This window comes from Euprymna scolopes, chromosome 16, assembly GCF_053919585.1.
Source record: "Euprymna scolopes isolate OS-2025 chromosome 16, ASM5391958v1, whole genome shotgun sequence".
In the NCBI taxonomy this organism is placed as follows: domain Eukaryota; kingdom Metazoa; phylum Mollusca; class Cephalopoda; order Sepiida; family Sepiolidae; genus Euprymna; species Euprymna scolopes.
Window position 1 is genome coordinate 59,009,626 of NC_136497.1, and position 14,852 is coordinate 59,024,477.

The 14,852-nt window shown below is 32.4% G+C and overlaps 1 protein-coding gene across 33 annotated transcripts in view; it reads right to left on the bottom strand.

The window, feature by feature from the left end:
* LOC145295993 (transmembrane and coiled-coil domains protein 1-like) overlaps positions 1–14,852 on the bottom strand; it is a 436,429-nt gene that overhangs the window by 145,296 nt on the left and 276,281 nt on the right. For all 33 annotated transcript variants that reach the window (XM_080141999.1, XM_080141989.1, XM_080141996.1 and 30 more), the window contains one exon: positions 8,801–8,987. In XM_080141999.1, the coding sequence (XP_079998125.1) occupies positions 8,801–8,987 (187 nt within the window). The remainder of the gene's footprint in view (positions 1–8,800; positions 8,988–14,852) is intronic.

Here is a 14,852-nt window from a genome sequence, read left to right on the forward strand (position 1 = left end):
AACAAATGCCTTAATGAAGCTTGCTTTCCTGCCTGTTGGAAAACTGATTCTGTAGTACCAGTTTTCAAAAATTCTGGCAAAAGGACTGACCCGGTAAATTATCGCCCCATTAGCCTCCTCCATCTTTTCGCCAAAATATTTGAGATCATAATTAACCAAGCTCTAGCCCATAAACTTACAGATGCTAAACTTTTGACTGACAAACAATATGGATTTAGACAAGCCCATTCAACAGCAGACATCCTAACTGTAATCTCAGAACGTATATACCAGTCACTGGACAAAACGGGAGGGTAGAGCGGTAGCTCTAGATATATCTAAGGCTTTTGACAGGGTATGGCATGAAGGTCTCCAGGAAAATCAGACCATATGTTATCACTTGAAGAATACATGACATAATTAAGTCCTTCTTAGATAAGAGAAAAATCCAGATTGTCCTCGATGGTCATACATCTAAACAATACAATATAAATGCGGGAGTGCCTCAGGGGTCTATCCTGGGACCTCTGTTATTCCTAATATTCATAAATGACCTCCCTGACAAAATTGCCTGTGAGATGGGTATATATGCTGACGACACCACTCTCTATAACAGACACAGCAGGAAAACAAATAAACACATATCTAAAGAAATGGCAGAAGCACTAGAGGACGACCTCCGATCTGTAGTGGAATGGGGACATAAATGGATGGTCACATTCAATATTGCCAAGACTAAACTTGTTTCTTTCAAATAATTACAAGAAACCTTCTCTACCACCAATAGCAATGGCCAATGGCTCTTTATCTGAAAGTACAGCCTTTAAACTCCTCAGCCGAACACTCTCAGAAAACATGAGTTGGAACAATTACATCAAGAGTATCGCCAGGACCACTGCAAAGAAGGTAGATTCTCTCTACCATACTAGAAAGATACTAATGCCCGAAAGTATCCTATACCTCTATAAGGCCACCTTCGCCCATGTATGGAGTATTGTTGTCATATTTGGGCTGGTGCATCTACCACTAGTCTCTTGCTCCTAGACAAGGTTCAAAAGAGAGTCGCCAATCTGATAGGCCCTGAACTGTCATCTAACCTTCAGCCCCTGTTCCATCGATGAAATGTTGCATCCTCTGCCTTTTCTACAAGTACTTTAACGGTGAATGCTGTGACGAACTGCAAGCACTTGTGCCCCCTCAACGTAAATACCCCCGACAAACCCGACAAGCAGCTAAATCCCACCCCCTCACAGTAGAGATCCCTAGATGTAAGAGAGCCTTCTACTCCAGTAGTTTCTTCCTCAGGATAGTTAGACTTTGGAATTCCCTGCTGGGTTCCTGCTTCCCCAACTGTACTGATATGCAGAAGTTCAAGTGCAACGTAAACCGACATCTTGCTTCCCAACTCCCTACACAGTACCCCTGATGCCTATGTCCCTGATAGTACCTATTTACTATGCCTCCCCACGGGACAGAGTTAGACACCAGGGTCGTTTTTTAACGTGGAGAAAAGGTACAAAAGATAAAAATTGTCTCAGTCGTGAAGGATTTCTCCTCCACCGAAAGAGAACAAGAAATAGAAGTGCAGCATCTGAAGAACAGATACTACACTTTGATCTTGTCCCGCTGATAGTAGCCCCCTACAACAAAGTGGCAATGTGCCTTGTTTGGGGTTAAAATGTAATTTTTAAAAAAAAAAAAAGTTGAGCGCTCTTGAATTCTATGATTCCATAAGCAAGGTTTGTCACAGCGAGTGATAGCAGCTAAGGTAAATCACATTAAAACTGTTATTTGCAACTTTCTAAAGAACACTGAGAATTATGGAAAAGCAAAATCCTTTGGTAGGCCCCTTAAAATTTCTCCTGCATTGATTAGGGGAATCAAACGGGTTGTTATGAATGACAGAGGACTTTCTTCTAGTCAAATTAAGGCAGTTACAGATGCTGATTGTAGTCCAATAAGATGACACAACAAAAAGGCATGGTAAATAAAAAGCGTAAACAAATTCCTCCATTGCTTCGTCATAAAGTGGATCGCTTAAGATCTGGTTGTGAATACCAAAAACCTGGGATGTTGAGAAGTGGAAGAACATCCTGTTTTCTGATGAGAAAAAATTCAAATTAGATGGTCGTGATGGCTTCCAGCAATATTGGCATGACAAAAACATGCCCCTTGAAATTTTTTCCATGCGTCATAGTGGTGGATGGTCCGTAAGGGTATGAAGTGCCTTTTCTTACAGAGGGACAATGGAGCTCCAGGTGATGCAGGGTCGTCAGACAGCAGCTGGTTATGTTAGCATGCTACAAAAAGCATCTTTGATGATGGAGGGCCATCATTTGTGTGAGGACGGATGGTTATTCCAACAGGATAATACTGCAAGACAGACCTTGAGCTTTCTACAAGAAAATGGAGTCCATCTCTTGAGACATCCTGCATGCTCACTGGACTTGAATTGAAAATGTTTGTGGATGGATGAATAAGAGAGGTTTATCGAAATGGCAAACAATATTCAACAAAAAATAAACTTTGTGGAGCCATCTTTAGAAACTGGAGCAGGATCCCTCGCACCTTAATGAAAACCCTTATTTCTAGCATGGCCCAAAGAATTTTTGAAGTCATCAAAAGCAGTGGAGGTAGAACTCATTAAGTTTGATTGTTGAATGTTTTCATACACTTTGTACAATTTAACAGAATTTTTGTCTCTGGTCTTATAATTTTGATCATGTGTAAAAAGCCTAATTTAATAAAAATGTAAATTAAAAAATAAATCTTTGGAGTGTAGCTTTTTGTTTCCATAACCTTTGTAACCTTAAGTTGGAAGAGTTTCAAATCTATCCTTAAAAAAACTTTTTTTCTTAAAGATTTTTAAGTGGTCTTAAATTTTTGATCAGCAGTGTGTGTGTATATATATATATATATATATATATATATATATATATATATATATATATATATATATATATATCAGTGGTCTCCAGTATAGAATGGATTATTATTATTATTATTATTCCTCCTACTACTACATAAAAGTAAGATTATTTTGACATCTAATTCATACGTTGTGACTATATGAGAAATATATCATCTTTATCTGTGTGTTTCTACCGATATGTAACTTTGATAAATACTGATTGCGTATTATTTTTAATATTCAAACATTTACTGACATATGAAATAAATTAAGATAAAACTTTAAAAAAAAAAAAAAATTTCATACTAGTAAAAAATACATTGTAAATGAGCTTATCACAAAATTGAATGCATAATTTTTATTAGTTTTGGTTGCATTTTTAAATGTTACTTGCAAGAAATACTTTATCTTTGTATTAAAACAATCAGACAAAAAATCTTATATGCCTATATACAAATGTAAAAGATACACATTTTGTTTTATTTACAGTTAAAAAATACATTTATTGGAATAAAAAATAATGGAAAACTAAAACGAATATTTAAAAATTCTATTTAAAAAAAATAATGTAAACATGAGCATATTTTAAATTATTCTTTACAAAGCTTTCCACCCGGGTAACGCAGGGTAAATACAGGTAGTTAAATATTAAAACAAAACAAAACAAGTAATGTTTTTGTTACTTGGAAAAGACAGAAGTACTAAACAGCTGGAATAAAAAGGAAACCAAGCTTTTTATAGTAGACAATGATAAATCTCTTATGCTGCTTTGAAGAGATTAACCCAAGATATGAGTGATATGCTAGATTTATACCATTTTAAATCCTTTAAATCTATCCGTTCTTTCAGAATAAAATAAAACTGTCCACGGTCTTAGTGTCTGCTCAGTAAGATAAGAACTTTTAGTCATTACTATAATAGGTGTGCAGTGGGGAGTCAAAAGACAGCAATTTATGTAGGAGTCAATTCTGGAGTCAAGACCCCCCCCCCCTTCAGTTGACTCCTCTCCTTAGAATCAGTAATTTGGTACAAGACATTTTCTTTTTAAATCGAATCTGAGATTAATAGATAGTCAGTTTCTTTTCGAGCAGATTCTTTGTGTTCATTACTAGCATAATTAACCAGCACAGCTTGAGCAATAAATTTGTTGAATCTAAATAAATGTAAAGATCCATAAAAACGGATTGTGTGAATAAATGTGTATTTTTTCAAACTTGGTAATATGTCATGTTCAGGAACCTGGTTTTATGCAGAATACATGGCCATGGTATTTTTAGCTATGATGTTAAAGTTAAATTAAATATAAACTTTTTTTTTTAAATTGCCAACGTTATACTTATATCAGTCAAAATGAGGAAAAATTGTATGAGTTGGTAAAAATATGTACATGTAAACAACACTATCGTGAAAACAGGATTCAAGATGGAGATTCCTGGGATAAGAGAAAAAGATCTTTATACAGCATTGTTTGTGCATTAAAATGTAAGTCAAAAGTACATAGTTACACAAAGCTCTTACCTCCTATGTTAAGAATGCATTTCTATATAATATTATTTTAGCACGGTTCATATTCTGCATAAGTTCTCATTTATCAACTGATAGGCGATAATGGATGTAGCACATAAAGAAAAATATGTAAGGTTTACCATATATGATATAATTTTGGTGACCAAAATCGGATGTTTATTTGTTGGAAACTTGGCAATGTTAGAATGAAGAAAGGAAGTCCTTGACTACCACCCCTTTCATAACGTAATAATGTTAAGTGTTGTGTTTATGTTTTTATATTTTAATAAGTTTGCATAAAATTCTGAACCACAACAGCGATAACAAAAAAGATGAATTTCTCTTTTTTTAAATGTCACTTCCGATATCAGATTCCTTTATCAAGGCAGACGCAAGTGTACAAAGGTATATACTAGTGTGCGGCATTCGTTAGAGTCAAAGTTATTGTTTTTGTTAGCGCCATGTTTAGTTCTCAACAATCTTTTGTAACTGTTTGAAAATCCCTTAATTGGATAAACGTATGTGAACAATCAAATTGATCGGAACTTAATAGTGAATTGTGAAAAAGAGGTGGGTCTGTATTTTATGTAGGGTAGCCAAAAAAAACAAATGTTAAATGTATGCAAAAAGAAAGTAAACATGGACGGTGCCGGCGTGAAAAAAATGTGGCAAATGTATAAAATATGTCTTGTTTGGGAAAGTGACTCTCCTAGGAATCATCATAGAAATTTATGAGAATGAATAAAATTGACTGATAATATCTGCAAAATCTATATCAGGTATTGGCTAGTAGTGTAAACATAATCAATTTATACATGGCATCTGTGTTTTTATAGCTTTAATGTTTTCTCCAGAGAGGGGAAAAAATCATGTCTATTTTATAAATGTAGAGATGTATAAAATTCTTTGAGGAAGATGATGGAAGTGGTTCCGAATCTGTATGTTACCATCTATGTACCTTCACCTTTAAGTAATCGATTGGAACAGTACCCCCTTAATACATCAAACGTGTGTACCAGATTTTAACAAAATTAATAGACGCACGACAGAAGTAGGGAGCACAGTCAAAAAGTACATAGTGATCCTCATTCAATCCAGAGCAACTAGTAATAGATTATTTAGCTATTATTTAGCTATTTCAAGCCCATTCATATTTGCTGGCAACCATAAATGCAATATTGTTGCAATAGTGCACTTTTACTAAGATTCTCTGTAATCCACAGATCAGTTATTAACTGAAGTCACAAATACTGTAATGCAACCTATTGCTACAACTCTGAGTGTTGACCATCAGTGAAGGAAGCACAAAGAAGACTCAAAGTCAAGGTAATAATGATGTTGGATTTCAGGTCTGACTAGACTCAACAATTTCTACAGTGTTGATATTTGCCAACATTATACTTATATCAGTCAAAATGAGGAAAAATTGTATGAGTTGGTAAAAATATGTACAACATGTAAACAATAACACTATCGTGAAAACAGGATTCAAGATGGAGATTCCTGGGATAAGAGAAAAAGATCCCAAAGTACAGCTGAAACAACAATCTCAAGACTGCCAGACTTCATTCTGGCCAAGGTTTTGATCATGTATAGTAGAAATAGAAATCCAATTTGGGTCCCAAAATTCAATTTTATACATAAAATAAAGTCAGAATTTCCTCTATTTGATCAATATATTAGCTCCATAGACAAAATCGACAAATAGGATTCTACCTCGTATGTGTTCAAGTCGCTTATTGTTACATGCTTCCAGAAAACAATTCTTTTAGGTTTAGCGGAGGGAACAGAAGTTTCTTGGGTTCTTCATTTTTCTCAAGCAAAGCTCATAAATGGGATTTGTTTAATTTTTTAAAGAGATTTTTAAGTTCTTTCTATGTGAAAAAAAAAAAAATGAAATGTCAAATGGAGCTCTAGAAATAAATTGTGTCCTATAACAAAAGCTAATCAATCAATACAAAATGGTATTGACTTATGAATAAAAGAACAAAAAAAGTGCTTATAAAGAAAAGGCTTAAATTGCCAAAAAGTTAAAAGTTGTCTTTTTTTGGTTTCTTCGCATTTATAAAATTGAATAAATAAAAAAAATATTAAGCCATACAATTAAAACTATTTTGATGACATAAGAGGTTAACTGATTACAAGTTCAAAAAAAGTTTTTTAATTGCAAGAAATATGAGAATATTTTTAGGTAGTGGCATTAAATTTTTTACCCATTTGCAGAAGATTAAAAGAATAGAGAGCAAGGACTCAGTGCATATATTAAGCTACAGCAACCTTTAGAACTACAAATGCAAGTAATTTGTATAGAAAAATGGAATATGAATAAAGGTAAATAACTATACATTTAAGTGTTTAAACAGAGAAATTAAGTGCATAAGTCCACGAATGTCACTGTAAATTGTTCCCTGTGACCTAGTGGATAAAAGTGTTAATGGAAATGAGAGAGATACAAACATCTTTATTCACTAGGTCACAGGGAACAATTTACAATGAAATTCTCAGACTTTTTTTGTTCGTCACTAGAACTGTATCATGTGGTATGCTTTTATACTTTTCTCACGTGACATGTTATTCAATGCAAAGATGCATTTGCCACTAGAGTTTTATCGCATAGTACACTTTTTTCTAACAATACCATTTTAAATACTGATTTCAAAAAACAATGTGCTCATCACTGGAACTTTGTTATATGGTATGCTTTTTCCCAAGAACACAATTTTCAATACTGATAGCTATCACTTAATGATCTTAGTTTTTAAGTGCTAAAATGCATCTGACAACTTCTTTTTAGTTTTTTTTTTTATTGATAGTAAAGCATGCTGGTTGCACGTGGGGAATACACATATTCTTGTTCCAGCATGCATCTGTTTGTTATCATATCCGGTTCAGCATGCCAGGCAGTGAGCCCCTGCCATAGCAGTGATCAGATGGCACTGGATTGATGATTAACTAACTTAAAACAGGCAGAAAACAGAAGAACAATAAGAACTATAAATGAATAAGGTAAGATTGAAAATGAAATGAACACAATGCAACAGTCAGATAAAAATCAGGAAAGATAAAGGAGGCATCAAAGTAACACATGGGTAACCTGAAGAAGTACACAAAAAGGGGGGGGGGCTGAAGAACAGCAAAATATTAAGCTTTGCAAAAAAATTATTTTTAATTCTACAGCATGATGACTATATATTACTTTGATGTTTGTAATCGCAAAAGGAAAACTGATAGAGCTTCTCTTCACCAACACCATAATATCACCCAACATATAGCTGTAATCCAGAAAAGAAAAATGACATAACTTCTTCTCATTAACATTAACAAAATCCTAGCTTCAATATTTTCTCTTAGCTAGCAAACACAACTTTTTTGTTCTCTAATTCGTCCCTCTTAAAGCAGCTATTTCCCTTCTATGCAAATTAATGCCACACATAAAAATAAATCCATATAAGAGATTTGGAGTTCTTATCCCATCGCGGTTACCACCTGATGAAGGCCAGAGGAATAGTTGGCCGAAATGTTGTGAAACAACAACTAAAAAAGATGAGGATAATAGTCCGAAATAAATAAATTAATAAATAATACTCATCTAAATAATGAATTCAAATTAAATAATATAGATGGCATAATGTTTGACATCATGAATTCCAAAAATTTTAACGCTGATTATTTAAAGTCTTTTAATATTCAGACTATTTTTTTTTGACTAAGAAGTTCTACCCCTAGAATTCGTATGAGTCTAAGTTCTTTTTGTTCTAAAACTTTTGCACTGACTCCACAACTCTAATTTTTTTAGAATGATACAATGTTATTTATATGTTAGACATGTAATAGAAGGACCTCCTGAAAAAAGCTGTATCTCTTTAGCATGTCAGATGCAGGTATCACAGAAAGAAAAAGGGGTAAAAGGATTTGTGTTGTTGGATTTATTTTTATGTGTGGCATTAATTTGCATAGAAGGGAAATAGCTGTCCACAGTAATTACATTTGATAGAAATGTTGAATCCCTATGGCTCCAGGTGAGAATTGTCTGAAGATAGCGGTTTCAATCCTACCCAAAGCTGGCCAGAGACTTACTTGGCCAAAACCTGGTGAGACGACAACAACTACGGAAGACAATAATTACTGTGGATGCAGTTAGGAGATTCGGAGTTTCTATCCCATCGTGGTTACCACCTGACGAAGGCCAGAGGAATAGTTGGCTGAAACATCATGAAACAACAACTTAAAAAGTATGAAGATAGTAGTCCACAATAAATAAATTAATTATACCACCTAATGTGATATTTTTTGACAGTCGTCATGTAACCCTAGGTTTGATAAAAGATCAGAGTAGGTACTTTAAGCAATAGTAATTTTTATTTTGTAAAATGAAATAGAGTAAAGATGTGTTCTGCAACTCACCGTATCGAGCTCTTCTGCACTGTGTGAGAGGTACTGCTGTACATCATCTGGCTGTAGAGATGTCACACTCTTCGGTTTGGCCCCGGAACCAGCATTGTCTTGATTGTTCTTTTTGGGCAAATTCGGACTTTTGGAAATTTTCTTCAAGCTTTTTAGAGGTGTAATTTTTGTATTTTCCGATTTTTTCCTGAAAAAAAAAAATAAATTAAAAAATAAAACGGTGAGAAAAAGGATGTCAACAATAGAAACGTTGGCAAGCAAAGATTTAAAAAATGGCTTATAAATAATAAAGCCATAAAGAATTAAAATGAGGTTCCTTAAATCAATTTAGTATAGCTTATTTAAAAATATTTTTTTAAATCAATACGTCTAAAAAAGAATTCATTTTATAAAAGTCCTACCATAATTATAGTGAAGGGAACAATTCTGGAAGAAAAAATGAAGTTGAAAAGACTAAAATAATAATAATAATAATGTCTATTGAATCAAATAGTCATTGTTGCTGTTTCTGCTTAAGTTTATATCTACAAATGTGTTGATTTACATCAGCATAGTCGTACCTACTTACAATGTATAAATAGATTACGTCTTGAAAAGCTAGAAGATATTCTTAAAACTGGAGGTTTGTAAATGTTAAAAAGTTGAAAGCCTTCATTAAAAAAAAAAAAAATCAAATGTCAACTTTTAAACTACCTACTTAAACAGTGACCATTCTACCAAAGTTCAAAATCTATAAAGAAATGGTCTTGTTTTATGGCATATCGATCCTTTTTAGGTTATTTAATGCGAAAACTACGTAGAAATGATTCAGTGCATACGGTTGGTTGAAGACATTTTAAAAGTTTTTTGTAAAACATAAATTTTATTTTATAAACTTTTTAAAATTAGTCTTTCATTTTTTAATTTATCTAAATATATACAATTAACAGGGCTACCCGGCATTGCTTAGCACTATAAAAAACAATACATCTTAAAATATTATATATAATAGATTCCTCAGGAATGAGTTGGCATTTTCTTTTCAAGTTAGTATATAATAAGATTGAAACCCCAACCTCTCTCACCAACAAAACCTGGCCCAATTGGTCCTCAAAGAATAATTTTTTTTTTTCTTCAAATATTATTCATCTAGGGAAACGCCAATCAGGAATATACCAACTTTGTAGGTATTTGTTTTGTGTGTGCGTTTTTTTTTTTACTTTAATTGGACATACATAAATACAAACAACTTCTCTTTATATAATACTAGCGGGGGTACCTGGCGTTGCTCGGGTGTTTGGAGGTGTGTATGTAGGGGGGAGGGGGGCAAACAATAAGCGAATTGATAATCCTGTTTAAACTTTTTTAAAAAATCGAAAAATAACAAAAGAAATAAAACAGCGAACGGACGTAAAACTTCTTTAAAACAATCAACAAAAACCCAAAAAAAGGAGAAAAAAACTAAAACAAAAAAAACAGCGAAAAGCGAAAAAATAAAATGGTAAAAATAACCTCGTTTCAATATTAAATGTTTAAAAATCGAGAAAAAAAGTATATCTGATAACTGGGATTGAACTTGAAATCTTTAGATAACAACGCTGTCACTTAACCCATCGCACTATAGATGTGTGGATGAAAGTAGGTCGGTTTTTATAACATTTAAAATGAATTCAATGTACGTCTTTTGCGCGTATTGATGCATGCGTAAAGCCATCTTGTCATGAAGATACCATTTTTTTTACCCCTCCGTGTAAAAATGAGAGCCATTAAGGATGAAGGAATGAATGTTTTGGGCCAATTTTTCGATATTTCTCATCCAAGATGTCGAGCTTCAAAATGATACTGAACTCGTGAAAATCCGTTGCCTCTGTCGAAAGTTTTTGCGAGACACACACACATTTTCGCTTTTATATATATAGATATGAAAACTTTGTGGATCTTGTTTGGTTTGTCTCCACGCACATGGAATCACATCACCATTTTGTGATGTCATACATTAAAACAACATACCCATAAAAAACTCTGCATCCTGTTTTGCTATTTTGTCCTCATGCAAACTGACAGACGTCATTGTTTTGTGACATCATCCATTAAAATAGGTGAGGATAACCGTGCACATCCCATTTGTCAATGTTCATTAGCAGGTGTCTTGTACACAGGATGTAGTTACAAAAGGATGATGCTATTCATTAAAACAGCTTCTTTTTTAACATCATGATCTAATTAAATGGTGATTATTACGAGAAGTAATGAGGGTGAAAGTGATGGAGAAAAGAAGAGAAAGAATGGGGGGCGGTACAGATGAAATAGAAGAGCATATAAAAGAGAAATGATTATAAAAACAAATATATTTAATTATTTGAAAATGGATGACATCATAGAGATTAGCAATGTCTTTTAGACTAGACAACTCATAACCTGTTACTTGTTGGGTCCAACGGGTTGCAGATTGTCTAAAATTATGAATAATTGGTCGATCATCAATCATTTAATGCAGTGATGTTGAACTAGTATAATTAAAACTTTTACAAAATGTTGTTTAGAAGTTCTGATGTTTGAGTGGAAAGCTTTATTTTACTTGTTGGAAGATTTCGATTTGTGGAACCTTATTCCAAGATGTAGCAACTGTAGCAGCAGAAAACAATTCCTATGCATAAGCTTCATTTTTTTTAATTTTTACAAAATTAACAATTCTAAGACTTCAAGCAATCAAAAAGAGTTGCTCTAGGATCAGAATACCGATTTGTATTGTCTATTTATTTAAGTAGCAATCCAAAAGCAGTCAGCAGTGAGAGACTTAATTTGCCACATGAATCCTTGTCAGTCATAACACATTAACCACTATTAAACTCCTTGCGTACAAGACCAATTCAAGCGTTAGGTTTACTACAGATGTTATACGAGACATGAATGAACCCACTCACACATACACTGTCAGAAACACAAGAACCATCTATTAACACATCACTTAAACTAAAACTTCCAAACAAATTGTCACAGGTGTTTCCATGCTAACACTGTTCAATCAGCAGTTACAACTAAACTGTTATGTGAGAAAACTCCACATGCACAAAGGTTGCTTCTGCTGTTTAAAAATAAACAAAACAAAAAAAACACTCCAAATCTTTCATTTGGATTTACTGAAAAAATCCGGTCTCTGTTTTGTTTTGTTTTTTCAGCAACTCCACTCTTTTACTTGGTTTTTAAATCAAGCTTATAAATTTCAATTAAAATTTGTATGAACTATTTTTGTCATTTAATGATATTGTTTTTTTTCTCTCTAGTTTCATATCTTTCCCAGAGAGTATTAGTATATAATGAAACAATATATATTTAACAGGATTTGAACAGCATGACTGATTCCATAAACGTTGACAATATTCAATAGGCCAATCATACACTACTGCTTCAAATGAGGATACGGTTTTTAAACAGACATACAAACTTTAAGGCTTATTATAACAGGATAAATGAAAATTACGATTTTAGTAAAAGCTTCATTGAACAAATATAAATGAGGGTATTTAAAAACAGAGATCGACTATAATCACATGTATGTTAAAATAAGCCTCACCACACGTTTCTCAATTTTAACCATATATGTTTTAAGTTAAGTAGCATTTAAATTCAAATCAATACATCTACGAAGTAGCAGAGAGGAAATCATTTTGCTACTTAAAATATTGACTTTCACCATTTGTGTCTCAATGTTTCTTTTTAAAACATTAAATTTTATGATTAACATATGGTAATTTAATTAGATACTAGTTGCTGTAATAAACTCATAGAATGGTTCAAAATCAAACGAAAAGATTACATCTCGCACATTTCTAGAATTCTTTTTTAAATACTACCACCATATAAAGTCAACTAAATCACCATTTTATTTAATGGGTTTTCCCCCGCCAACTTGGGTGTAATAACCCAAAATTAACTTACGATATATTTGAATTATTTTGTATGTGCAAAAAAAAAAAAAAAAAAAAAATGTAGTTAATCATTTTAATCAAAACTAAATTTTAAAAGATACCAAGTGTGTTATAATGGATCTATTTCAATTTTTAAACAAGTTTTTTGCTGTAAACTGACGAGAATGTTATCCAATGAATCCTGGGGAAAAATTTAGATTTCGGAATATGTCGATTTGAAGAAATAAAAAAATATTTTGATTCCTTTGGATTAAAACTTCAAAAGTCAAGTGATATAAGCAAAAAGAGAAATCTCAATTTCAAACTAAAAAGCTGTTGTGATATTGAAATATGTCAATATCGTATTAACAAAAATAAATAAATTTAATGGTTAAAATTCTGAGATGCAAAGGAATCAAAACAACCAAGCAAACCAATCCGTCGCCATGACGACGACGACGACGACGACGGCAACAGCAAAAAAACAAACAAAAGGAAAAAGAGAAGAAAGACTTATGAACTTTATATATATATTATCATCTTTTGAAATTTGTATATATTACCTATTCGTTCTTTGATTCTGTTCATTAAAATAAAAAGGAATATATATATATATATATACACATACACGCATACATGTTGAATTGATTATCTTTTCATGTTAAAAAATATATGCTGAAACTTCTGACCTACCATTTCTTACAGTGACAGAACAGCCGATTGCTAAATAAATCTATCTATTCATTTAATATCTATTTTATATAACACACAAGCCTATAGTTCGTGTTTAAGTCGAGAAGAGAAGATAATTGTTACCCCCATTTAAATGCTCTTTTTGATAGAGGAAGTCAATTAAATACAGGCTGGTGCATAGCTCTTTGCATTCTTCCACGCAACCTGAGGAAATTTTTTTTTTTTTTTTTTTTAATTTATCACTACTGGATAAAAAAGCTAACCTCAGAAGGGACACGTCACAAAGCTGACAGAACTGATGGCCTAGCATAAACCAACCCAGTGAAAGGATGCTCGTCTGTCGCCAATTTTATTCCTTGCTCATTTATACACCTTACAAATCCTGATATTCCCAAGCTATCGTCTTTCAAAGTATTTGTTATGTTGATACCGAGGAACGGATATAGAAACCTCATGTCATGATTGGTGCAGTTGCAAAATGAAAAATAAAATATGATGGACGTTAAAAACAATATATAGATATACATGTCAGATATAAGAAATAAGATATAGACATACAAATCACAGATTACAGGAGCATGTACTTAAACCTGATCATGTGGGAGCATGTGCAGTAATGAAATTGAATCAGTCTATCTCTTCTTCAAACCCAAACAAATCTAACATTGAAAACAAATATCCCATGGTTTTATCTTAGTTTAAAGATAAACAATATATTTATTTTTCTAATGCCAAGCCTGGATGATTACTGATTCTATCTTTCTAGAAAGGTGAAATACATTTTTATAAAAATAGAATCGATATTTAGTATAATGATAAAAAAGAACCAACATTTTAATCTAATTTGGCCAAAGACATATCAAATAATGCTAAACTAAAAATTTAGGTTCCATTTTTTTTTTTTCTAAATGTTAATAACAACTGAACAGTTTACACAGAGAGAGAAACTAACAGCTGCAAGGATTTGGCATGGTTTTCCTGTGCCTTCTGTAAGTAATAAAGTTTTCTTAAAAAATTATCCATAATCCTAATGCCAAAAACTCTACTAGGAACATTATTTTATAATTTTACTAGAGTGAAGAATTGTTTTAATTAAAAATTAAAAAAAAAAAAATGGTGTCTCAAAAAACAATATCTCTTACTACTGTTATGAACGGATTTTGTGAGTAATGGTATTAGTATATAATACTTCTTAAGTGAAACTCCTTCCACCTTCTCTAAAAAGTCAAACAAAATGAAAATATTGGTACATTAAAAAACAGATGTTTATTTTAAAACAAAATTAAGCTTGTATGCACTAGGCTATGAAACAGAAAAACGAGAATAGACAGTACATTACATATTTATTATTATTATTATTACTATTATTATATCTTGTATATCAAGAGGAATTTTGAACAAAAATTAAAGATAAAACAGTGGATCGTACTAAACATGTACACGCTTTCAAAAACGTTTTCTCAACTTAAAAA